General features: G+C 36.9%; 1 protein-coding gene across 1 annotated transcript; it reads left to right on the top strand.

Moving 5' to 3' along the window:
- Positions 1-4,857: 4,857 nt before the first annotated feature.
- Positions 4,858-6,650, top strand: LOC114409637 (polygalacturonase-like). The gene is made up of 4 exons (XM_028373153.1): positions 4,858-5,032; positions 5,173-5,484; positions 5,581-6,099; positions 6,223-6,650. The coding sequence occupies exons 1-4, from the start codon at positions 4,913-4,915 to the stop codon at positions 6,439-6,441; spliced, it is 1,170 nt and encodes a 389-aa protein (XP_028228954.1). The 5' UTR covers positions 4,858-4,912; the 3' UTR covers positions 6,442-6,650.
- Positions 6,651-25,086: the final 18,436 nt, after the last annotated feature.

The raw sequence follows: 25,086 nt of genomic DNA, 5'->3' as shown, positions 1-25,086 counted from the left end.
CACTTAGTGGAGAATCTTGGACTTGATCTTGAATTAGTGGGATGAACCATAGCTGAAATTCACTAATCATAGTTAGTCAAATTTTGACTCCAAATTTGGCTCCACAAATTCAAATTCAAATTCAAGTGAAATTTGAATAGAAATTTAAATTTCCCTCCAATTTTGTGTGGCACTTAAGCTATAAATAAGGGTCTTGTGTGTACATTTTTTCAACTTTGATCATTTGAGAAATTAGACTTCAAAGTTCAGACCTCATTGGAAGCATAAATTTTGTGCCCCTTCTCTCCCTCTCCTTCCACTCATCTTCTCCTACCTTCAAGCTCTTATCCCTGGCTTCCTATGGTGGTGAGCTTGTTCTTGACTCATCTTCTCCTTCAAGTGACATCTCCAATAACCTTTCCTCCTTCTCCATTTTGCTGTCATTGATCTTCAAGAAGCCAAGGACTCTATCGATGAAGAAGATCCAAGGTCAACATGCTCTACATGGAGCTACATCAGACTTACCTCTCAAGAACCAAGTACCCAGCCTCACCTTTTCTCTCCTGAAACTCAGCCACCAACTCCTAGGATGAGGGGTCTCTCTTAGTTTATATAGAGGTCCCATAATTAAGTCTAGGGGCTCTTTAGTCATTCCCAAAATATGATTTTAAAAAAATATTTTTAGACATATCTAACCATCATATTTTAATTAATTTGAATCTGATAAATAAACCATATTCTCATGAATAATATTATTAGTTCAAGGTCTTGTGAATCACTCAAATCTAGTTTAAAATGAATTTTTTATGTCTAAAACACTAATTATGCTCAATAAAGTAATTATTAATGCATAATATTTCCTTGAACTAAAAATATGAAAATTCTCAATTATAACTAAACTAATGTTATCAAGGCTCAAAATAATTTTTAGCCTAAAAAATAACATAATTACAAAAATGTAATTAATGAGTAGATTCCCTTACTTTGATTAGAAATAAATTCTAGAGCACTTATCAATTCAAGGATATCAGACACACACAAAACAATTATTTCACTACTTAAAATGTTATAACGTTAACTATCATTTAAATGCTAACTATTTTTATTTGAACCTTTTGAAGCTATGAAAATGAGATAATTTATAGGGTGTTGTAGATTTCATAGGTAATTAAGGAGTATAAATGATAGGTAGATTGTTGCAATTCGAAATTGGGTAATTGAGTGTTAAAAGCAGGACTACCAAACCATCCCAAAATTGTTGTTTACTTTTTCACTTTTGTTTCAAATTCTATCTTATTCACGTTTTCCCTTTTTAGGAAGCACCAAAAATGGTTTCATCTTAGCAACTTCAACTCCTCACGTTTTTTCTTGCACAAAGAGATTCATCCTCACTACTAAAATAAAGTTATTCCACGACATCAATATGATGACGGTTATTCGGGACTGCTATCAAATATGATGTAGTGGCAGTATTGTAAATATATGTTAAAAAAAACCACGACGTTTACGTTAAAACCATCGTCATATTTGACGCAGTGGTAATATTGTAAATAGATGATACCTAAAAACGACAACGTTTTACTAAAAACCATCATCGTATTTGATGCGGTGGTAGTATAGTAAATAGAGGGAACAAAAATGATGACGTTTTTTATGAAAACTGTTGCCACTTACATTTACTCTAATTTACAAAATAGACAAATTTCCTTTTCATCCCAGCTCGTGCCTGCGATCAGAACTTTGCCACTCCTTTCATCACCTCTGTCCTCCATTACCTTCTTCCATTACCTCTGCCCTCGTGCCTTCATTCGGTAGGCCCTTCGTCCTTAGTTGTGGTGGTGCCCTCCCTCGTGTCCCTCATTTCCTCAGTCAACTGTGGTGGTGCCCTGACTACATCTCCCACGTGTTGCCTCGCCTTTGTGTGCCCCGCTTGTTCTTCTCATAGGAAACTAATTTAAGTCTGAGGTGAACTTCTTCGAACATTATTAACTGTCTTATGTTCATATTTATGACTGAAATATGATTTGTTTTATATTGATCGTAACATTTGTTGCCTTACACATGTGCATATATGTAATCAATAGATAGGAAACTACCCATACATTCTTCCTTTGATTAGTAACTGCAACCATGCAATCTACAACCATACAACCTGCAACCATACATTCGACTTTGATTAGTACTCCATTTCTTATGAAAATTAGTTATTGGTTGGAATTAAAGAAATTGTTCATGATTTTGCCTTATCATGAAGGTATTCTAATCCTTTTGCAGCACCGACAACTATTTTCATTCTAGTATTCCAATCTAGTGGTTCCTTATCAGGGGGAAGATCTGCATAGAGGTCAGTAAACAATAATAAACATCAATTGCCATTATGAAAATTACATTTTGCTTGTGAAGGTAGTTTACATATAACAAGCTATTTAAAATATGTCAATTATTAAATTACATACTTATGAATTTATGGATTATTTAAAATTTGGAATGCATGATCATTTATATAATATTACATCATTGAATGGTTGGATTGACAAAATTTAAATTCGTAAAAATTTACCAAAAGACTAAGCTTGTCAAGTTTAACAATTGATTTTGCATGTGTGTGTAAGGGTAGGATCAAATATATAAGCACACGCACACACACACATAAAGAGAGAGAGGAAGGATGGATCAAGTTACACCAAGAGTAACTCTTATATTATATATTTATAATATAAAATTCATTTTAAAATTTGACATGCATGATCATTATCAAGATAATATCACATAATTGAAGTTAGATTTATCAAATTTGAATTATAGAAAAAGTTAGTAAGGGGAGTAAATTTGCAAGACTTACTCCTATGGTAAGTGAATTTCCTAAACTGAAAGTTCAATGGCTACAATGATTGTAATAAGGAATTCAATTCTTCAACCACTAACTTGTATATGTTTCAAAATGGTTTTCAACCTAACATTAATGTGGAATTTCAGAATGGTTTTCAACCTAAAATTTGACATGCATGATCATTATGAAGATAATATCACATAATTTAAGTTAGATTTATGAAATTTGAATTATAGAAAGAGTTAGTAAGGAGAGTAAGTTTGCAAGATTTACTTCTATGGTAAGTGAATTTCCTATATATCTATGTCATCCTAAACTGTATATTAGTTTTCAAGATGGAGATTAGGGTAAAAAAAAGTCTTTCAATTTTGGTTACCTTTTTCAATATCAAATGTTGCTTATGGAATTTTGGATTGAGCTCTGGGAATTCCTATTTTAGTTCTGGCCTGGCCTAATATGCATTATATCTAAATGATAGCCTAGCTTGAAATAGGCTGATGATTACCTCTACTTCATTATGTTATGCTACTTAGTGGAATTACACACCCATAAGAGAGTTTGTAGCTATCACTCAATTGTGTTATGCTACTTAGTGGAATTACACAACACTTTCTAAGACGGTTATGTTGTTAACCGTCTTAGAAAAACCAAACTTTCATAGGCGGTTATCATATCTATGATAACCATCTTCGAAAATGAAATTTTTTTGTTAAATTAAATTGCAAATTCTATGATGATTTTTGGTGGCAAACCATCATAGAATGTGTAGCTCGAAGATAGGTTTTCACCAAAACTATCTTAGAAACAACTGGTTATTGTCTTTTTTTAAAAAAAAAAATTAAAACGTATTCTAGTTAAGATGTTTTTTGTTTGAAACCGTCTTAGAAAGAAATGTGTTTTTATTTTTTTAATTAAAACCATATTCTAAGATAGTCCTCTATAATAACTATCACAGACACTTACATGTACAACGACAGTCAAATGACCGTCGTTGAATCCACTGACTTACCATAACACAGTATTCCAAGACGGTTAAAAACCGTCTTTGAAGACCCCTAAGAATCATCATCGAATAACTTTTTTTTAGTAGTGCCTATTTTTTTCAAGACTTTGTTGTTTAAAGGTAAGTCAATTAGTGTTTTTTATTTAGTCCACGCGAGTGCACAATTAATTTGACAACTTAATTAGAAGCTCACCGAAAGTTATCACATTAAATGATACAAAATGTCTTTATTAAATTTTCTTAATTAAACCAAATTTACTTTTCTCTTTGATCAATTTTAATTATTTTAAAATTATTAGATGAGAAAATTGCGGTGTTACAATCACATTTTCTCAAGCTATCAACAAACATCTACATAAACCAAAAAAACGGTTCTGTATTCTAGGTACACCTTATTTCATATAGAAAATCATTATAATTAAAAACATGGAAGAATGAAAAACAGTACAAGCATTGAAGTTGTCATTTATAATTTTAAATTGAGGTATTTGTATTTATAACATAGGAATCCATAAGAGGGGACTTATTTACATTATATGAAAAATATGTATTTGTAATTTTTTTAAAAAAATGAGTTATTGTATAAAATTTATAGTTTAAATAGTTTAAATTTAGTATGCTGAAATTTACTATAATTTATCATTGCACATTCTAAATGATGATCTTTTACAGCTTTAGGTAAAAATCAAGAGGATAAACTACAATATATAAATTCTTTTAAATGGTTTCCAATCGTAAAAGATAAATTTTGGATATCTTTTATCCGCAATTTGTATAATGATTTCTAAACATGATATTTTTTCAAATCAAATTAAATCACCTATAGTGAAATGAAATAGAATTGTTATAAATAATTAAATTTTTGGCAAATATAATAATAGGTTATTAACGAGTGATGCAAAATTATTTGGTAAAAGCTGGAAAAAATATCAACCAGACAACTAAAAAAAGGAAAGATATAATTAGATAATAGTTGTTAATAATGTTTATGGTCTTCAAGCCTTGCTACACCAATATAAATATAATCCAATCATACTCTGGAATCAATTCATTCATGAGAAGTGCAAAAACAGTGTAACAAAAAGGAAAAGAAAACCAATATGAAGTTCACTATAATCACAATATTTTTCTCTTTATTTCTACTTGACTTTGGTTTTGCACAACAGGGGGATCTTGACATATCAAGATTTGGAGGAAAACCAAATACAAATATAGGCCAGGTATCAACGTGTAACATTGAACAAAAAAAAATTCATTTCAACATTTGATAAAAAAAAATAGGGGTAGTCTCAAAGGTTGGATCTTTTTAACTATTATCACTTCTTCTTTTTAATTGATTTGTGATTTGCATATTCTAAAGGCTTTCTTAAGTGCCTGGACTCAAGCATGTGCATCACCAACTGCTGTCAAAATTGTGATTCCAGCTGGCACATACCAAATGGGTGCAGTTGATGTCAAAGGTCCTTGCAAGGCTCCTATTGAGGTTCAAGTTGATGGAACAATTCAAGCACCTGCAAACCCAACTGACCTTAAGGCGGCTCATCAATGGTTTGTTGTTCAATATGTTAACTCTTTCACCCTGTCGGGTAAAGGTGTTTTTGATGGTCAAGGGGCAACTGCTTGGAAACAAAATGATTGTACAACAAACAAGGACTGCAAGATGCTTTGCATGGTAAATAAGTATTAATATTGAAATTAAAAATATATTGTGCCTTTATCTAACACAAATTTAACTCCCTTTTATGCTTTATTTTTCAAATGTCAACAGAATTTTGGTTTTAATTTCCTCAATAATTCAATTGTCCGTGACATTACTTCCAAGGATAGCAAAAACTTTCATGTGAATGTTTTGGGGTGCAACAATTTCACATTTGATGGGTTTAAAGTTAGTGCACCAAAAGATAGCCCCAACACCGACGGAATCCACATTGGAAGATCCACAGATGTGAAGATTCTTAACACAAACATTGCTACCGGAGATGACTGTGTCTCATTGGGTGATGGTAGCAAAAATATAACTGTCCAAAATGTGAATTGTGGACCTGGTCATGGCATTAGTGTTGGAAGCCTTGGGAAGTACGATTCTGAAGAGCCCGTTGCAGGTTTTCTTGTTAAGAATTGCACTTTGAATGAAACAGATAACGGTGTGAGAATTAAGACTTGGCCTAACACGCCAGGAGCAATTACAATTACTGATATGCATTTTGAAGATCTTACCATGAATAATGTTACAAACCCTATCATCATAGACCAAGAGTATTGTCCTTGGAACCAATGCTCCAAACAGGTATTTAATTCTTTATCCATTAATGTATAGGATGATGATATTATTTTAGTGACTATAGTTCATACACTAAATTGATTTAAAAGACTGATTTTTATTCCATTTCTTGTTCTTATGATGGCATAGAATCCATCAAAAATCAAGATAAGCAAGGTTTCCTTCAAGAACATTAAGGGCACTTCAGGAAGTCAAGATGGGGTGGTTCTTGTTTGTAGTAGTGGTGTACCATGTGAGGGTGTAGAGATGGCTGATATTGATCTCACATTCAACGGAGCTGCAGCAACAGCTAAATGTGCTAATGTCAAGCCCACAATAACAGGAAAAGCTCCTACTTGTGCAGCCTAGAATGAGCAACAACAATAATGCCCATTTTTTTTAACACTTTTCTTTTACTATTTTTCCTATGTAGAGAAACAAGCCATCCCCATTAAAAGAGGAGGTGTCTAGTAATTGTATTCTCTTGTGAATAAATACTTCAACGTGGCTATGGTAAAATAATGATCATATATGTAATGTTGCTTCAATACCAAAAGAAGTCTTCTTTATTAATCTTATTAATTAGCTTGTAATATGTTCCAAATTCATACCCAAGTTTAAAGTTAAGAAAGTGTCAAGGAATCATACCCAAGTTTAACAATTATTACTATATGTTACACTATAGTAATAACTGTTAATATACAGTAAAAGACTCAATGGACATTTCCCATTGGTGAATTGATTCAACTAATACATTGAAATGGTTACAAAACTAAATTTATTCAAAGTTACCTCAAATTAGATCAAACAAGTGTAAGATATGTTTTAAAATCTATTAGTGTTTAACCTATGAAGAGGATGAGATTAATAATTCTTTCTTGAGGTAAGAATTTTCTTAGGGGTCAAAATATTGTTGAATATGATGATATTAGTATGTAAAATTTATAAGTTAGAAATTTTACTCAAGACTATTTGATGTAATATGAAGCTTTAGCTTAGTAGAATTTACTATTTAAGAACTTTAAATTTAGGTGAGAAATTTATAAGAATATTTTTATCTATTTAATTGTATTTTGTTGATGTGAGTAGATTAGTCGAGTGCTATAAAATATTAGGAGGTTTCAGGTGTAATACCCTACAGGATATAACCTCTTTCCTTCTTATATTACTAAATTATAAAAACTTAGTATAAAATAATATAAGAGTTTAATATGAAAAAATATAGAGTTAAAGATACATTACATAAATAAATCCTTGATCTTGTGCATATCTCTTTGACCTCATTTTCAATCACATACAACCCCATCATAGAAGGTCTCCCTTTCCTCCATTCTCACAATCAAAAATAAATGATGAGCACAAACATCACAAACACATGTGCATTCAAGCACACCTCCCATAACGAAGCCATTCGGTTCTTCTAATTTAAAAATGCACCACCTTTTAGTCTCAAAGAGGTTTAAATAGCATTTTTCACCGCTGTTAAGATGTCAGCATGTAAAGCGTCTTTATTTTAAAAGAAGCAAAGAAAACTATGTTGTAAGACAATTATATTATGAATTATAAACAATTGTAATTTTTTTTAAAAAAATCACACCTTAAATCATTTTATGACTATTATGTTATTATTTATATTTTTAATTATATATGAAATACTAACAATATTATTAATATTAATAATCAAATATTATAAATAATGGAATGTTAATATTAAAATGGTGAATGAATTAATTTCGGTCACTAAAATAGTACATTCTGAAAGCCTTCTTAAGATGGAAATCCATTTTGGTAGCTACTTTGAAATTTATTTTGGGTAAAATAGCACCTAAAACTAATTTGATCGCTAAGAAATAGAAATGTGTTGTTAACTAGAGAAAAAATTAGTATTATTTCTAACATCATTGACACTATTAGGGACTAAAATGTAGTCGATCACCGAGTTATTAAAAATTAGGGCTCAAAATCAATCGTTAGAATTTCCATAAAACAATTTTCAATATTTAAATCACACTGTGGCCGCGTTAGCAACAAGAAGTATTGTCACTAAAAAATTTGGTTGTTGTTTTGTGCAACTGACAAATCTTTTTATCAAGGTTAGATCGCCTCGGTCTGCGACCAATAATTTTCAATCGCTAATCCGTGATTTTCTGATAGTGAAGCTCGCAAGTGGTTAGCGAAATTGTCTTCATCCATTTATCCTGTTTGTTGCTCCTCATTTTGATTACCGATGCCAACATCATTTCGGGCCACTCCAATTTGATTTACATATACAAAGATCTCGCTTACGTGTTTTGTCAGTGGTATTTTCTTTGGTCTCACCGGGGTGACCTCTTTGCCGTTTTTGCTCAATAAAATCCTTTTCACTTCCATGTCAATTGATCAAATCGTTTTTTATATTATTTATTGGGTTGTGTATTTTTGGTATATCGGTGATACAGACCAAGGATCCAAAGTGGTTCTTCTTCTATCCATAGGACCGAAGGTATCCAAACAGGCACCGGTTGAATAAGATACAAATAATGGGTATTGGAAGACAACTATGAAGGATTGAAAAATCAACTATGGGACGAATTAGATTGGAATGAAGGAGACTTTGGTGTTCTGCAGTGGTGGTGCATCCAAAGGGAACATGACCATTCAGGTTATGCATGAGTATGACCTTACTTTGAAGGAGCTTGGTGGTACCAATCCTGGGCAGGTTTATAGGGATACTCTATGTTGATAATTAAAAAAACATAGTGATACTCTGCTACAATTTACAATTTGTTAAGGAATTATATAAAGTGGTGATGATTTCTTTATTAGTGTTAGTGATTTTAAATCGGGGTTGAAGGGCTCTATTGTAGGTTTCGAATTCTACAAAGGATTCTTAATTGTCATGATGTTTCTCGGACCGTTAAAGGATATTTCTCTTTAACTTAGGTAAGTTTGTCCATTTTTAATTTTTCACTTTCTCTAATTTCTAATTTGTTTTTTGGGTTTATTATGGATTACGAAAGGATGAAAGGTTGAGTGAATTTCATCAGCGTAGCGTATGGAAATCTATAATTTATTTCTTTTATTTTACAAGGGGAGAGGTTATTTAAAATCCAACATTAAGATTGTCTAAACTAGTCGCAACAACTCCCATGCTACAATATTTCTCAACTTGTGGGAGAGGAACATGAAAGGTTTGGACTAAACTCTTTTCTTCAGTCATCGCAGTTTGTTGGAAAGGAAAAAGGAAGCTTTGGACTTTTCTTCATTCATCTCAGTCATCCGGATCGGTGAAGGGAAGCTTTGAATTTTTCTTCATTTATCTCAATCTGTAGGAGAGCAAAAGCAAAGCTTTGGTTTAAATTCTTTTCTTCATTCAACTTCATTCATTTGTGGGTATCATATTTTTGAGTCCTTTCATATTTTTAACAGCTTAACCAAATGTATCATCATTGTCTCTTTTTTACTTGCAGGAAGCTTTGGATTAGACTCTTTTTTGTCGTTCATCTCAATCCATGAGATAGAAAAAGGAAAACTTTGGATTAAACTCTTTCCTTCAGTCAAATGCATTCATTGGTGTGAATGATTGCCTATCATCATCATCATTTTTTTTAACTTGCCGATTTTTTTAGAAACATCTGACAGCTTTTTATTTCAATGGATTGTATTGAATTGGATTTCTCTCTCAAGTAAAAGATTAGGAAATATTTTATTTCCAGTTAACATTGTAAGTTAGATAGAATATCATGGCAAAAGTTGAATTTATTGCTAAAGAAAGAGGGCTTAACAAATTTTGGTTCAACTCATTTTTACATTGTTGTATGTTTAATTTTAAGTGATAATTAAACAGTGCTTAATATATACTTTGTTTTTCCAACTCACTCTTACACAAGGATTTGTTGTTGCATGTCCCTCCTTTATCCTTTGGTTTTTCATCAACTTTGTATGGTATATCAAAATTGTCCAGGGTGTTGTAGATTTCATAGGTAATTAAGGGGTATAAATGATATGTAGATTTTTGGAATTAGAAATTCGGTAATGGCATGTTAAAAGCTAGACTGCCAAGCCATCCAAAATTGTTATTTATTTTTTCACTTTTGTTTTAGATTCTCTCTTATTCACGTTTTCCAATTTCAGGGAAGCACCAAAAAAACGCTTTCATCTTTGCAACTTCAAAACCTCTCTGGTGCTTTTTCTTGCATACAGAGAGTCATCCTATTTTTTCTAGACATTTTTGTTTAAAGGTAAGTTAACAAGTGTTTTTTATTTGGTCCAGGGGAGTGCACAATTAATATTACAACTTAATTGGAAGCTCACCCAGTATCACATAAAATGATACAAAAAAAATTTAATTAAATTTTCTTGATTAAATAAATTTAATTTTCTCTTTGATTAATTTTAATCACTATTAAAATTACTAGATGAGAAAATTGTGGTGTTACAATCATTTTATCTCAACCTATCAACAAACATCTATAGACATAAAAAAAAGGTTCCGTATTCTAGATGCACCTTATTTCATATAGAAAATCATTATAATTAGAAAGATGGAAGAATAAAAAATAGTGCACGCATAGAAGTTATCACTTATAGAAGTTATCATTTATAATTTAAAAAATAAGATATTTATATTTATAACATAGGAATCCATAAGGTGAGACTTATTTATGTTATATGAAAAATATGTATTTGTAACGAGGTTTGGTGGCTATTTTGAAATTTATTTCAAAAAAATAGCAACCAAAACTAATTTGGTTGCTAAGCAATAGAAATGTGTTCCTAACCAACAAACAAGAGAAAATTAGCATTATTTCTAACATCTTTAACACTATTAGGGATTGAAATGCAGTTGGTCAATGAGTTATTGAAAATTAGGTCTCAAAATCAGTCTCTAGAATTTCCATAAAATAATTTTCAAAATTTAAACCACATTGTGCACTAAGCAGTCCATACGTGCGCTAAGCGCACGAGCACGAACAAGGCCACCTATTTAAGCCTGAAATCAGATTTTGTGAACAGAGTTTGGACTGGGATTCAAAGCTTTGCATGTCTAGGGTTTCTAGAGAGAGAAAGGTCCAAGTTCCAGAGAGTTTTGAGAGATTTTGCTGTGTGAAGATCTGCAGAGACCAGAGCTTAAAGAAGGAGCCGGTTTGAGAGCTTGAGATGAGTTTGTGAATGATTGTGAGATCCTAGAGGTGAAGGAGACATCCTCACCACTTGTATTTTTGCAATCTTTCATCTTGTTCTTCTCTTTGTTGTTAAGAAGGCTTCCTGGTATGGAAAACTAAATCCTCTGTTGGATCTTCCCTATAGGTACCTGATGTAAATATATTTATATCTATTTAATGATGTTTTGCGTGTTCTCTGTGCTATCTGCTTTTCATTCCTGTATGCCTTTACCTTGATCACGTAGATGCATGCTTTGTTAGGGTCATTCAACAGTGGAAACTGGTCCGACTCTAAAGTCCTTGATAGTGCAGGGCTGAGTTGTCGTGCTTTCACGAGGAATTGGGATGCGATAATTTAGTTGAGTATGTGTGTCTTAATGTAGCTAGTATTGGCTGAGTTTAGTCTTACAAGAGGAATCTGCGGACGATGCTTGATCAGGATTAGACTAAACTATCATGAGGAATCGGGGTTTAGTATCTCAGGAGACACCATAAGAACACATGAGCATTGTTAGATAGAAAATATCTTTTTAGCATCAGGCACCTATTAGGAAGACCAACATATTCTCTACTTGTTTTTACACATCATTTCTCTCGCATGATTTTCTTTCTTTTTGCATAGATAGTCTATACACTTGTTCATATCCACACTTACATTTACACACACCAGAAGCCTATTTGCTGAAATGGCTTACCAAATAACACAAGTTCCTCGAGTGTTCGATACTCGGTTCTTACCATTTTATACTACTTGTGCGATCCGGTACACTTGTCAGAAGCCGAACAAGTTTTTGGCGCCGTTGCCGGGGAACTTCTTTTTATTTGGGAAGTTAGCTCGTTTTTAGGTGTCTATTCTTTATTTGTTATTCTTTGATTGTTTTTGTGAATATTCGTTCGTAAATTCTATTTATCTTTTCTTGTTTAACCAGATAACCGTTGTTCTGTTAGTATTGTATGTGCATAGATCTCCCACAGGCAATTTAGTTCCTCTGGACTTAGAAATTGAAGCTACATTGCTAAGGAACAGGGCCGAGAGGAGAAGGAAACTTCTGCAAGATAAAATAGTTGAATCCATTCTTGAGGAGGAGACTCATTTCTCTAACTTATTATCACCTGATTCACCATCATCAAGGGAATCTGCCAGTCAATTACCTGAAGCCATTACCATGGCAGAAGAGCATGACCAGAGGATTACCCTTGAGGATTATTCAAGTAGTTCATTACCACAATTTTTCACCAGCATTGCACGTCCTGAAGTACAAGCTAACAACATCAACTATCCATATTCATTAATTCATTTAATACAGGGGAACTTATTTCAAGGATTACCTATTGAAGACCCCTATGCACACTTGGCAACGTTCATTGAATTATGTAACACTGTTAAGATTGCCAGTGTACCAGACGAAGCTATTAGGCTCAGCCTTTTCTCATTCTCATTGGCAGGAGAAGCCAAGAGGTGGCTCCACTCATTCAAGGGCAATAGTCTGAAAACCTGGGAAGAAGTTGTTGGAAAGTTCCTAAAGAAATACTTTCCAGAGTCCAAGACTGTAGAAGGGAAAGCTGTAATCTCTTCATTCCATCAGTTTCCTGATGAATCTCTGAGTGAAGCATTGGAGAGATTCAGAGGCTTGTTAAGAAAAACTCTCACTCATGGGTTTTCCGAGCCAATCCAATTGAATATGTTTATAGATAGGTTGGGACCACAAACCAAGCAACTGTTAGATGCTTCTGCAGAGGGAAAGATAAAACTAAAGACCTGTGAAGAAGCAACTGAGCTAGTTGAGAACATGTCAGCCAGTGATCATGCAATTCTACGAGACAGAACCCACTAACCCATGAAAAAAAGCTTGATAGAGCTATCATCACATGACGCTTTATTGGCACAAAACAAGTTGCTTGCTAAGCAACTTGAGATTTTACCAGAAACACTTGGTAAGCTTCCAACTAAGTTGTCTATGGGTTAACCTACACACTCTTCTGTTTTGCAAGTTACAGGTTGTACCATCTGTGGTGAGGCTCATGAAACAGGACAATGTATTCCTACTGAAGAAAACACTCAAGAAATTTATTATATAGGAAATCAACAGCGACAAGGGTATACTCAAGGAGGATTTTCAGGCTTTTAGCAGGGTCCCATGATCAACAAGGACAGTGGAGGACACACCCTGGCAATCAGTTCAACAAAGACTAGAGTAGACCTTCAAACAGGCCAACCCAACAAGGACCTAACATATTCTAGAGAACTACTAAGCTGGAGGAGACCATGACTCAGTTAACAATGTCAAATCATAAAATCACTGAGTCAGCACTGAAGAACCTTGAGGTCCAGGTGGGACAACTGGCCAAGCAGATAGCTAACAAGTCATCCAACAGTTTTGTGGCAAATACAAAACATAATCCCAAGGAAGAATGCAAAGTTGTGATGACAAGGAGTAAGAGGTTTGTGGAGGCTGAGGATGAGGATAGTGTTGTGCATAAAAAGAAAACTGCTGACAAAAAAGGTACTGATGGCAAGAAAAATAAGGTGAGAGGTGAAAGTAATCAAGAAAAAGAGGAACAAATAATGGTCAAGAATAAAGAATTGAAGGACCAAGAAAAAGAAAAAGAAGTAGAAAAAGAAAGAAAATGAAAAAAATGAAAAAGAAGAAAAAAATAATAAGAATGCAAAGAAGAGTAGGAGTGAAAAAGTTGTGGAAGTACCATATCCTGTGGTACCTTCCAAGAAAGAAAAAGATCATCATCTGGCGAGATTTTTAGAAATTTTCAGGAAACTGGAAATAATCATGCCCTTCGGAGAAGCTTTGCAGCAGATGTCACTCTACTCTAAATTTTTGAAAGATATGTTAACAAGGAAGCATAAATATATTCATCAGGAAAACATCATAGTGGAAGGAAATTGCAGTGCTGTGATCCAGAAGATCCTTCCACTCAAGCATAAAGATCCTAGCAGTGTAACTATTCATTGTTCAATTGGATAAGTCAATATGGGAAAAGCTCTTATTGACCTGGGAGCCAGTATCAATTTGAGGCCACTCTCCATGTGTAGAAGATTGGGAGAGTTGGAAATAATGCCCACTCGAATGACTTTACAATTAGCCGACCACTCCATTACCAGGCCATATGGAGTAATTGAAGATGTGTTGGTAAGAGTAAAACATTTTATCTTCCCGGCAGACTTTGTGGTAATGGATATCTCTGAAGATACTCACATTCCTGTAATATTGGGAAGACCATTCATGTTGACCGCAAGCTGCATAGTTGATATGGCAAAGAGGAAGCTGGAGCTAGGTTTTGAAGATAAGAAAATTGATTTTGATTTGTGTGTCGAAAACAAACCGGCTCCAGAACACAATGTTTGCTTACAGGTAATGGAAGGAGGTCAAGAGGTTTTGAAAGTAAGAACCAAAACATAAGATCACCCAGTGAGGTAAAAGCGTCAAGCTAATGACGTTAAAGAAACTTCCTGGGAGGCAACCCAGCTTTTGATTTCTATTATTTTTGTTCTTCATGCATTTAAATCATTTGTTACTTGCTATATAATCTGTACATAGGAGTATATCAGCCAATCTTTGAATGTTTAACATAAGGGTTTCAACTCCTTGGAAAAAGGACTGAAAAATAACTTAGAAAAATATTTTCTGAAAAACAGTCCTTTCGCTAAGCACAAGCCTCGCGCTAAGCGCATCTTTGTTCCTGCGTTAAGCCGCGAGTGTCAAGCGCGTAGCGCCCGACCCTTGCATCTGAGGCTGATTTGGTCCACTAAGCTGGCCAAGGCTGAGCTAAGCCAACTTCAATTCAATCTGAATTTGACTAAGCGACAACCAAACCACTAAGCGATACCTTATCCTTGGTTAAGCACGACTCAGTGTTGCCAAGCATAACTCTTTACGGCTATAACTGAAGTTCATAGAGCTGAGCGCCAATCATTGTGGCTAAGCTGAACTTCTTGCAGCCAAACTTCATTTTGATTGAGCTAAGTGCTATTCCATGCCGCTAAGCTCAAATGTTTGCGGCAATATGTGCGCTGAGCGATTTTAATTTACACTCAGCGCCCACTCCTGTGTACTCAAGATACATGATTTCAGCTAAGTGAGCCTAGAGACACGCTTAGCGAGAGATGTCTTGCTAAGCCTTTTCTCTATTCACGCGCTAAGCTTAGCCTTTTCCCTGTTAAAAAAAACTCTTTTTGAATTTGAAACGTCGGCTAAGCGCGCGGATTTTCAAAGCAATAGGTCTTGAAAAACCAAACGTCTCTCTCTCTCTCTTAGCTAGACATTTCGCTAAGTGCGGGCATCGAAAATAGCTTGGTTAAGTGTAACATCAGTATATTGACAAGCTTCCAAGGAAGAGGACAGTTGTGGGATTCTGGACAAACACTCTCTTCTCCTTCTTCATCTCTCATCCAAAAATCTCCCAATTTTGTATATGCATTTTTGGTTGCTGCATTGTTACTTGCTTCAACGATACAAGTAAGTTCCATATGATCTTTTTCTCTGCTATTTTGCTCAACCTTAGGTTAGACAACCTTTAAATTCAGCTTTAAGAATTGTAGGATTACAGTATGTTTAGAAGTAGTTAAAGTTTAGGTTTTTATATAGGTTGTCTGGTGTAAATTGTGTTAGGAACTTTGCATGTATGATCTGCCTATTAGATGCCCCAATATTGGAGGAAAACGCATCGCATTTTCTGTGTTTTTTTCTGGAAAACACAATGAACTAGCTAAGGGAACGTTCTACACTAAGCGAGTTCATCAAAACTACCACGCTAAGCGAGTTCATCTTGTGAGGATGAATACTCATCCTCCTGTTGAAATCCTTATGGCTAAGCGAGGCTGAATCGCTAAGCCAAAATAACTTAGAAAATTTTGAGTTGAAAGCCTGGTGCTAAGCCGTGTGTACTTGAGCTAAGCGCATATCTGTGCGATTGCTTTTAGGCTTAGCGGGCTATATAGATTGCTAAGCAGGTATATCTTTCTCTATTAAGACCTGCTAAGTGAACCATGTTTCGCTAAGCGGTATGTGTTGTTTTGTGAAGGTCTGCTAAGCGAATTCGATCTCGCTAAGCAGCCTCTATGTTGCTTTCAACTTGATTTTTGTAATAGTCTATGTCATACCCTAATTTCATCCGAGGACCATTGTTTGGTGGCATGCAACCATCAAAAGTTTCGCGACATTCCGGAAGTCAAAAAGGGCATTGTTGTGTAATCCCTAAAGTTTCACAACATTCAGGAAAGAAAATGGGTGTCGTTACGTAATCCGTGAAGTTTCGTAACATTTTGGAAAGGAATCAGCAAAAAAACAAAAAAAGGGGTGTATTTAGTAAAAAGAGGGGTGTAAATAGCATCCAGGCCCACATGGGCCTTCCCGGGAGTTCCAACAGAAGGCGGTGCCTTCTGGTGCTGGGCGGCAACCACCTCCCTCTTTTCTCCTATAAATAGGGGAAAGAGGGTAGAGCAAAAATGTTCAGCCCTTCTGGTATTTAGGATTCTCTTGAAATTAGTGAGGAAAATTGTTTCCGTGAAAAAAATCCAAACCGAGGCGCTTCCGTAATGCTTTCGAGATGTTTCCGTGAGCGATTTCATGAAGATTCTTCACCGTTCTCCATCGTTCTTCATTCGTTCTTTTTCGTTCTTCGGTCTTCAACCGGTAAGTTCTCGAAATCGAATCTTTCAATTCATTCTATGCATCCTTAGTGGTCCCCACTTGTTTCGCGTACTTTTATTTTCATTTCGTTTGGTTTCCATACCCCCTTTTGACGTGCTTTAACCATTTATTTAAGCCGTCTTCTCACCTAATAAAAAATAAAATAAATTTCAACCAATCATTTGTGTTGTAATCTCGTTTACTCATCGTTAAAACAAAATCTAACCGATCATTCACACTATAACCTCGGTTAAACCAAAAAAAGCAAAATAATAATAAAATAATCAAAATATCTTGAAAAAATAATAAAAAAATAATCAAAATATATTTGAATAAAATAATCAAAAAAATTAATTGGACGTTTTTCTTTGGAGGTTTTCTTGAATGAATTGACTAATAACCAAAGTGAAACTAAGACTAAAATCAACTAACAAATCAAGCTTTGTCCACAAAAGTCACTTAAAACCGTTTTAAGGTCCAACGCCTTAAATAGTCCTTTTTGCTTTTATCGGTTAACATGGACCGTTCAAAAGCATAAAATCAACCCATAACTTTACTGCTTTTGCAAAGAACTACATAGGTCTGAGTTCCTCATCGCAATGGAGGATACGTAGGAGCAAAAGCCCTGCTTTCGTCGACCACCCCAAGAGATCGTTAATGGTCCAACGCCTAAACGTTTCTCTCCTTTCAAAATCAAAAGATCGTTTAATGGTCCAACGCCTTAAATGACCTTTTGTTCGGTTAAAACAATCTTGCAGAAAAAGATCAAAACAACTAACCAACATTTAGTTCTAAAAGAACTACGTAGGTCTGATTTCCTCATCGCAACTGAGGATACGTAGGAGCGAGGGAAACACCCTTGTCGACCACAAAAAGATAAAAAAATACAAAAAACACAAAAAGACATAAAAAAGGGAAAATAAAACATTTTGAAGTCATATTTGCACACTTGGCTGTCGTCCCTTGTGACGGACACGTGGGGTGCTAATACCTTCCCTGTAAACAACTCCAGAACCTTTCACACTTAAAGTTCGTAGACCGCACTTTTTCTGGTTTTTCCAAAGTTTTCCTCAAATAAACGTTGGTGGTGACTCCGCGCATTTTCCTTTCTTGGAAGATGCACCCTTGAGCCCTGCATCGCGACTCCACTGGGGACTGTTTTTAGAGAATTAGGCCAATCGATCAGTGTGCATTCCTTACCATGACTTCTCCTTTGTTAGTTTTCCTTTATTTTCTTAGGTCCTTTTATATAACTCTTTTATGCTTTTAGTATGCTTTTTTAAATGTATGCATGAGATAGATGTTTATTCATTTGATGCACACAAACACCAACACCGTTTTGTACACATGGTGAGTTGAAAAAGGGGCCCTATACCCGGGTCCGTGGGAACATAAGGAGTGGAGGTGAATCTGTGGTCATGCTAGGTCTCCGACTTGCTTGATAATAGTGAAACCTCATCTAGAGTTTTTCTCTTTGATAGCATATTGTTGCTGGTAGTCCCTACTGCCGCAATATGTTTTTTGAAGGGATGATACCTCTAGAAACCATCAAGAGAGATATGACCACCTTGGGAATTATCACTAAAAGCCTTTTAGTTCCTCCCGTTTAGGTCCCTAAAATAAGGGCACGAAGCAAACACGTTGTGTGCCTTTTAAACACTGCCATGCATATAACCTAAAATGTCATGTATGCCTTCGATGTGTGATTATTTATGGATATTGCCATGCTGTGTACATCTCCTTATTACCTTTCCCCTTTTTTCACATCTGCATCTTGTCATCATGCTCGGGTTGCGTCTTAATCCCCTCACTTTGTCAGGAGAAGACGGAAGGTCCGTGTCACCTTCTTAAATGCATGCATTGGGCGTTATGCTGCCCGAATGTTGTATTTAAGAAAGAGATAACCTCCCGGGGTCTCGTATCCAAAAAATGCATCTGTGCCATACGCATTGCTTCATGCATTCATCCATTTCACCTATGATAGATGTCGGAGTCTTGATTCGCACTGGTTTTTATTCCACTTTTGTAAGAACATGGGATTGAGCCAGGTGCCTTCTCTTAAAAAAAGGTTCTATCAAGTCAAGGTCAAGAGCCTAGGAATTGCCAGTCTGAAAGAGTTAGGACAGTTGATGGGTCAGCTCCAGCGACAAGCCTTTCGCAAAGCTTATGGTAATATTTGGGACCTAACCATGGTCGAGGTCTCCACGGAGGCCATTGCCTCCCTCGCCCAATATTATGACCAGCCTTTGAGGTGCTTCACCTTTGGGGACTTCCAGTTAGCACCCACGGTGGAAGAGTTTGAAGAGATCCTGGGATGCCCTCTGGGTGGAAGGAAACCATATCTCTTCTCGGGATTCTATCCCTACTTAGCTAGAATTTCTAAAATAGTCAAAGTCTCGACATAGGAATTAGACCGCGGGAAGCAAGTCAAAAATGGGGTAGTTGGGGTACCAAGGAAATGTTTGGAAGCAAAGGCGAGAGTCTTGGCAAGTCAAGGCGAAGGGGCCCCGTTCATGGACATCTTGGCACTTTTGATCTTCGGGGTGGTCCTCTTTCCAAATATGGATGGGTTAGTGGACCGGGCAGCGATTGATGCTTTTCTCGCCTTTTACGACCGTAAGGAAAGCCCGGTTATCCCTATCCTAGCCGATCTATATAACACATTCGACTGAAGATGTGAGAAGAACAATGCAAGGATCATTTTCTGTACACCGGCTCTCTATGTATGGTTGGTTTCGCACTTCTTTCACCAAGAGATGAGACACATTTGCCCGCTAGAAGGCCACCACTCATGCACCGAGAAAAAAAAGGAAAACTGGGATCGACTCTTAGCAAGCAAAGAAGGAGCGTTTGTCAATTGGTTCCCCTGATGGAAGGAAGGAAGAACCAGGATTCTTATTTCGTGTGGGAAATTTCCAAATGTTCCCTTGATGGGGACAAGGGGTTGCATCAATTAGAATCCCGTCATCACTATAAGACAACTTGGTTACCCTATGAGAGGGGCGCCATCATAGGAAGGCCTCATACCTTTTATTACATAAGGTTTAAATAGCACCAGCGCGGGGGTGCTTCAGAGGGTCCACAAGGCATGGGAAATGTCACAAAGAAAGGACAAGGAACTTAGAGGGAGTAGCAATGGGCCCATCGGCGGTTACCATAGGTGGTTGAAAGCCTACGCACAAGACCTGGATTGGCTCCCGAGTTTGAGGACCACTAAGGGGATGGAGATTGAAACTCCGGAAAAAGATGAAGAGGTATAGGCCCTCAAGACAGAACTTGAGAAATCCTAGACAGTCAAAGAAAAGTTCAAGTCAGTAGCTGTTAGGATCCGAAAGGAGAACGCCAAACTGAGAGACAATATAGCCACCACCAAGGCCTTGGAGCAAAAGACCAAGAGGGCCCGTAAGGAAGAACATGGCCGGAACAAATTTCGAGGGGCTCTGTGGGGCAGTAACAGCGAGCTTAAGCTCCAAAGAGAGGGGAGGGACTAATCGCGAGTAGACGGTTTGATTCTGAAGGATGAATTGAGGGTTTGCCTAAGGTCCAAGAGGAGTTTGTCTCAACGGTTATGCGATACCGAAACAAACATGTTAGCCATCATTAGCAAGTACCAAGAAGAATTAAATCTAGCCACGGTCTATGAGCACAAAGTGGCGGACGAATACACCCAAGTGTACGCGGAAAAGGAGGCTAGAGGAAGGGTGATTGATTCGTTACATCAAGAAGAAACGATGTGGATGGATCGATTTGCTCTTACTTTGAACGGGAGTCAAGAACTCCCCCGATTGCTGGCAAAGGCCAAAGCTATGGCAGACACCTACTCCGCCCCCGAGGAGATCCACATGCTCTTCCGCTATTGTCAGCACATGATAGACTTGAGGGCCCATATAATTAGGAACTGTTAGAGAGTTTATATTGTCACTTAGATCTTGACTAGTTATAAACTTTCTGAATAAAATGAGTTTATCCCGTGATTTTACTCCAAAAAACAGTGCGAATCAGATCACTCCCACATTCCATCTCTAGCATACATTCATTTCTCATTACGTACTCCTCACATTTGGTCTTTTTAGGAAAGACGCCATAAGAGCTCTCCAAGGCATCCCTATCGCACCAGATCAAAATCTAGGATGATGGGTGACCTAGAGGAAGTACAGGAACAGATGAAAGCTGACATGTTGGCTTTCAAAGAACAAATGGCTTCCATGATGGATGCCATGTTGGGAATGAAACAACTAATGGAGAGTAACATGGCCATCGCCGCCGCTGTTAGTTCGGCTGCCGAAGCAGACCCGACTCTCTCAACTACCGCCCACCACCCTATTCCAAACATGGTGGGACGAGAGGGAAGCACATCGAGGCATATCAACAACCCCCATTCGGGGTACAACCGAGGTACTTATCCCTATGGTTTACCACCCAATTACACACCACCAGCCATACATGAAGACGTGGGTCACGTTCCTACCCTCATCCTCGAAGGGGAACCTCCTCGACATCCTGACGGGGTCCACGAGAATCCCCAAGAGCATGCTCAGGGAGACATCAACTCCTACTGTAGAAGCAAAGCTTCATGGTGAATGCGATTCAAAGGTGTTTTGATGATAACAATGATGACAATAAAAGATGATGACAAAGGTGATGAACAAAAAGCTCAAAGATCAAAGAACAACTCAAGTGAATCAAGAACAAGTCAAGAGTTCAAGAATCAAGAAGAATTCAAGACTCCAGAAGAAAGCCTAGAATCAAGAATCAAGAATCAAGATTCAAGATTCAAGATCTCAAGCATCAAGATCAAGATTCAAGACTCAGGATTCAAGAATGAAGAAAAGACTCAATCAAGATAAGTATTGTCATACCCTAATTTCGTCCGGGGACTTTTGCTTGATGACATGCGACCTTTCTTTGGTCCTTGTGAGGTGCTTGGTACCCATCATTAGGCAATTTGTGAAATTCCAGGACATGCCGAAAAACCAAAAAAATATATATATATTGATGCACAATCCGTAAGTTTCCGTGACACACCGGAAATCAAATGGAAGCATCGTTGCATAATTAAGTGAGGTTCCGTAACATTCCGTAAGTCAAAAGGGGGATGATTATGTAATCCGCAAGGTTCCGTAACATTACGGAAAGAAAACAAGTATCGTTACGAAATTCGTAAGTTTCCGTAACTTTACGAAAAAAGAATCACCAAAAAAAGCAGAGGGGGGTGTACTTAGTAAAAATGGGGGTGCAAATAGCACCCAGGCCCACTTGGGCCCTCTAGAATATTCCTCCAGAAGGCTGTTGCTTCTGGAGGAAGCAACCTGGCTCGCCTGGGCGAGCTGAGCTCGCCTGGGCGAGCTGGGCGGCAACCACCTCCCCTATTTTGCTATAAATAGGGGAGGAAGTGAAGAAGAAAAGGGTTCAGCCCCTTTGGCACTTCTCTCTCTTTCGAATTTGCTTGGAAAAATTGTTTCCGTGAAGAAAATCTAAGCCGAGGCACTTCCGAAACGTTTCCGTAACGTTTTCCGTGAGGAATCTCGCAAAGGTTTCAACCGTTCTTCGACGTTCTTCATTCGTTCTTCATCGTTCTTCGATCTTCAACGGGTAAGTACCTCGAACCAAGCTTTTCGATTCATTCTATGTACCCGTAGTGGTCCACATTGTGTTTCGTGCATTTTTATTCTCGTTTTGTTTACTTTTTATACCCCCTGTTGACGTGCTTAAGCCATTTTACTTAAGTCATTTCTCGCTTAACTTAAAAATAAAATAAATTTCCACCGAACGTTTGAATTGTATTATCCATTAACTTCGGTTAAAATAAATTCCGACCGTTCGGTCGTGCCGTAACCACGTTGGAAATCAAAAAAAGAGGTAAAAAATAATATAATAATCAAAAAGACATCTTTTAGTAAAATAAAGCGGAAAATCAATCGGACGTTTTCTCTTTGGGATTTCTCATTCTTAATCGAATTGATTAATAACTAAAGTGAAACTAAAGGCTAAAATCAATTCGCCTAGTCAAGCTCGTCCATAAAAATAGGCTTTTGAAGTTTGTCATTTCTTTTTCTCACTAAGTAAAATGGATCATTTTTAAGGTCCAACGCCTTAAAATGATCACCTCTTAAAGTAAAAAAGAATCACTTGATAAAAAAGAACTACGTAGGTCTGATTTTCTCATCCTAAATTGAGGAATACGTAGGAGCAAAGGGAAACACCCTTGTCGACCACAAAAAGAGAAAATATAAAAAGGGTATAAAGGATATAGAGACATAAAAAGGGAACATAAAAAATCAAAGTCATGTTTGCACATTCGATTAAAGGCTGCCGTCCCTTGGGGCGGACGTGTGGGGTGCTAATACCTTCCCCGTGCGTAAATACAACTCCCGAACCTTTCACTTAAAAGTTCGTAGATCGCGTCTTTTCCGGTTTTTCCGACGTTTTCCTCAAATAAACGTTGGTGGCGACTCCGCGCGTATTCTTTTCGTGGAACACGCATCCCGCGAGTCTCGCGTCGCCCTCCCGCCGAAGGGTAGGTTGCGACAGTTGGCGACTCCACTGGGGACTGTTTTTAGAGAGTTAGGCCATTTAATTTTGTGCAATGTTTTACCGTGACTTACCCCTTTGTTGGTTTCCTTTCATTATGTTCTTGTGCATATAAACTCTTTGTTGCTTTTAGTGCGTTTTAAATGTATGCATGAAGTAAATATTTATTCATTTGATGCACACAAACACCAACACTCTTTGCACACATTGTGAGTGAAAAAGGGCCCTATACCCGGGTTCATGGGAGCATAAGGAGTGGAGATGAATCTGTGATCATGCTAGGTCTCCGACTTGCTTGATTACAGTGAACCCTCATCTAGAGCTTTTCTCTTTGAAAACCTATTGTTGCTAGTAGTCCCTACTGCTACAATATGTTCTTCAAAGGGGATGATACCTCTAGAAACCATCAAGAGAGATATAACTACCTTGGGGATTATTGCTAAAAGCCTAGTGTCATACCCTAATTTCGTCCGGGGACCTTTGCTCGATGACGTGCGACCATTCTTTGGTCCTCGTGAGGTGCTTGGCACCCATCATTAGGCAATTTGTGAAATTCCAGGACATGCCGAAAAACCAAAAAAATATTGATGCACAATCCGTAAGTTTCCGTGACACACCGGAAATCAAATGGAAGCATCGTTGCATAATTAAGTGAGGTTCCGTAACATTCCGTAAGTCAAAAAGGGGATGATTATGTAATCCGCAAGGTTCCGTAACATTACGGAAAGAAAACAAGTATCGTTACGAAATTCGTAAGTTTCCGTAACTTTACGAAAAAAGAATCACCAAAAAACAGCAGAGGGGGGTGTACTTAGTAAAAATGGGGGTGCAAATAGCACCCAGGCCCACTTGGGCCCTCTGGAATATTCCTCCAGAAGGCGGTTGCTTCTGGAGGAAGCAACCCTGCTCGCCTGGGCGAGCTGGGCGGCAACCACCTCCCCTATTTTGCTATAAATAGGGGAGGAAGTGAAGAAGGAAGGGGTTCAGCCCCTGAGGCACTTCTCTCTCTTTCGAATTTGCTTGGAAAAATTGTTTCCGTGAAGAAAATCTAAGCCGAGGCGCTTCCGAAACGTTTCCGTAACGTTTTCCGTGAGGAATTTCGCAAAGATTTCAACCGTTCTTCGACGTTCTTCATTCGTTCTTCATCGTTCTTCGATCTTCAACGGGTAAGTACCTCGAACCAAGCTTTTCGATTCATTCTATGTGCCCGTAGTGGCCCACATTGTGTTTCGTGCATTTTTATTCTCGTTTTGTTTACTTTTTATACCCCCTGTTGACGTGCTTAAGCCATTTTACTTAAGTCTTTTCTCGCTTAACTTAAAAATAAAATAAATTTCCACCGAACGTTTGAATTGTATTATCCATTAACTTCGGTTAAAATAAATTCCGACCGTTCGGTCGTGCCGTAACCACGTTGGAAATCAAAAAGAGGTAAAAATAATATAATAATCAAAAAGACATCTTTTAGTAAAATAAAGCGGAAAATCAATCGGACGTTTTCTCTTTGGGATTTCTCATTCTTAATCGAATTGATTAATAACTAAAGTGAAACTAAAGGCTAAAATCAATTCGCCTAGTCAAGCTCGTCCATAAAAATAGGCTTTTGAAGTTTGTCATTTCATTTTCTCACTAAGTAAAATGGATCATTTTTAAGGTCCAACGCCTTAAAATGATCACCTCTTAAAGTAAAAAGA

The sequence above is a fragment of the Glycine soja genome, chromosome 4 (genome assembly GCF_004193775.1).
Source record: "Glycine soja cultivar W05 chromosome 4, ASM419377v2, whole genome shotgun sequence".
In the NCBI taxonomy this organism is placed as follows: Eukaryota; Viridiplantae; Streptophyta; class Magnoliopsida; order Fabales; family Fabaceae; genus Glycine; species Glycine soja.
This window is presented reverse-complemented; position numbering and strand designations above follow the sequence as displayed.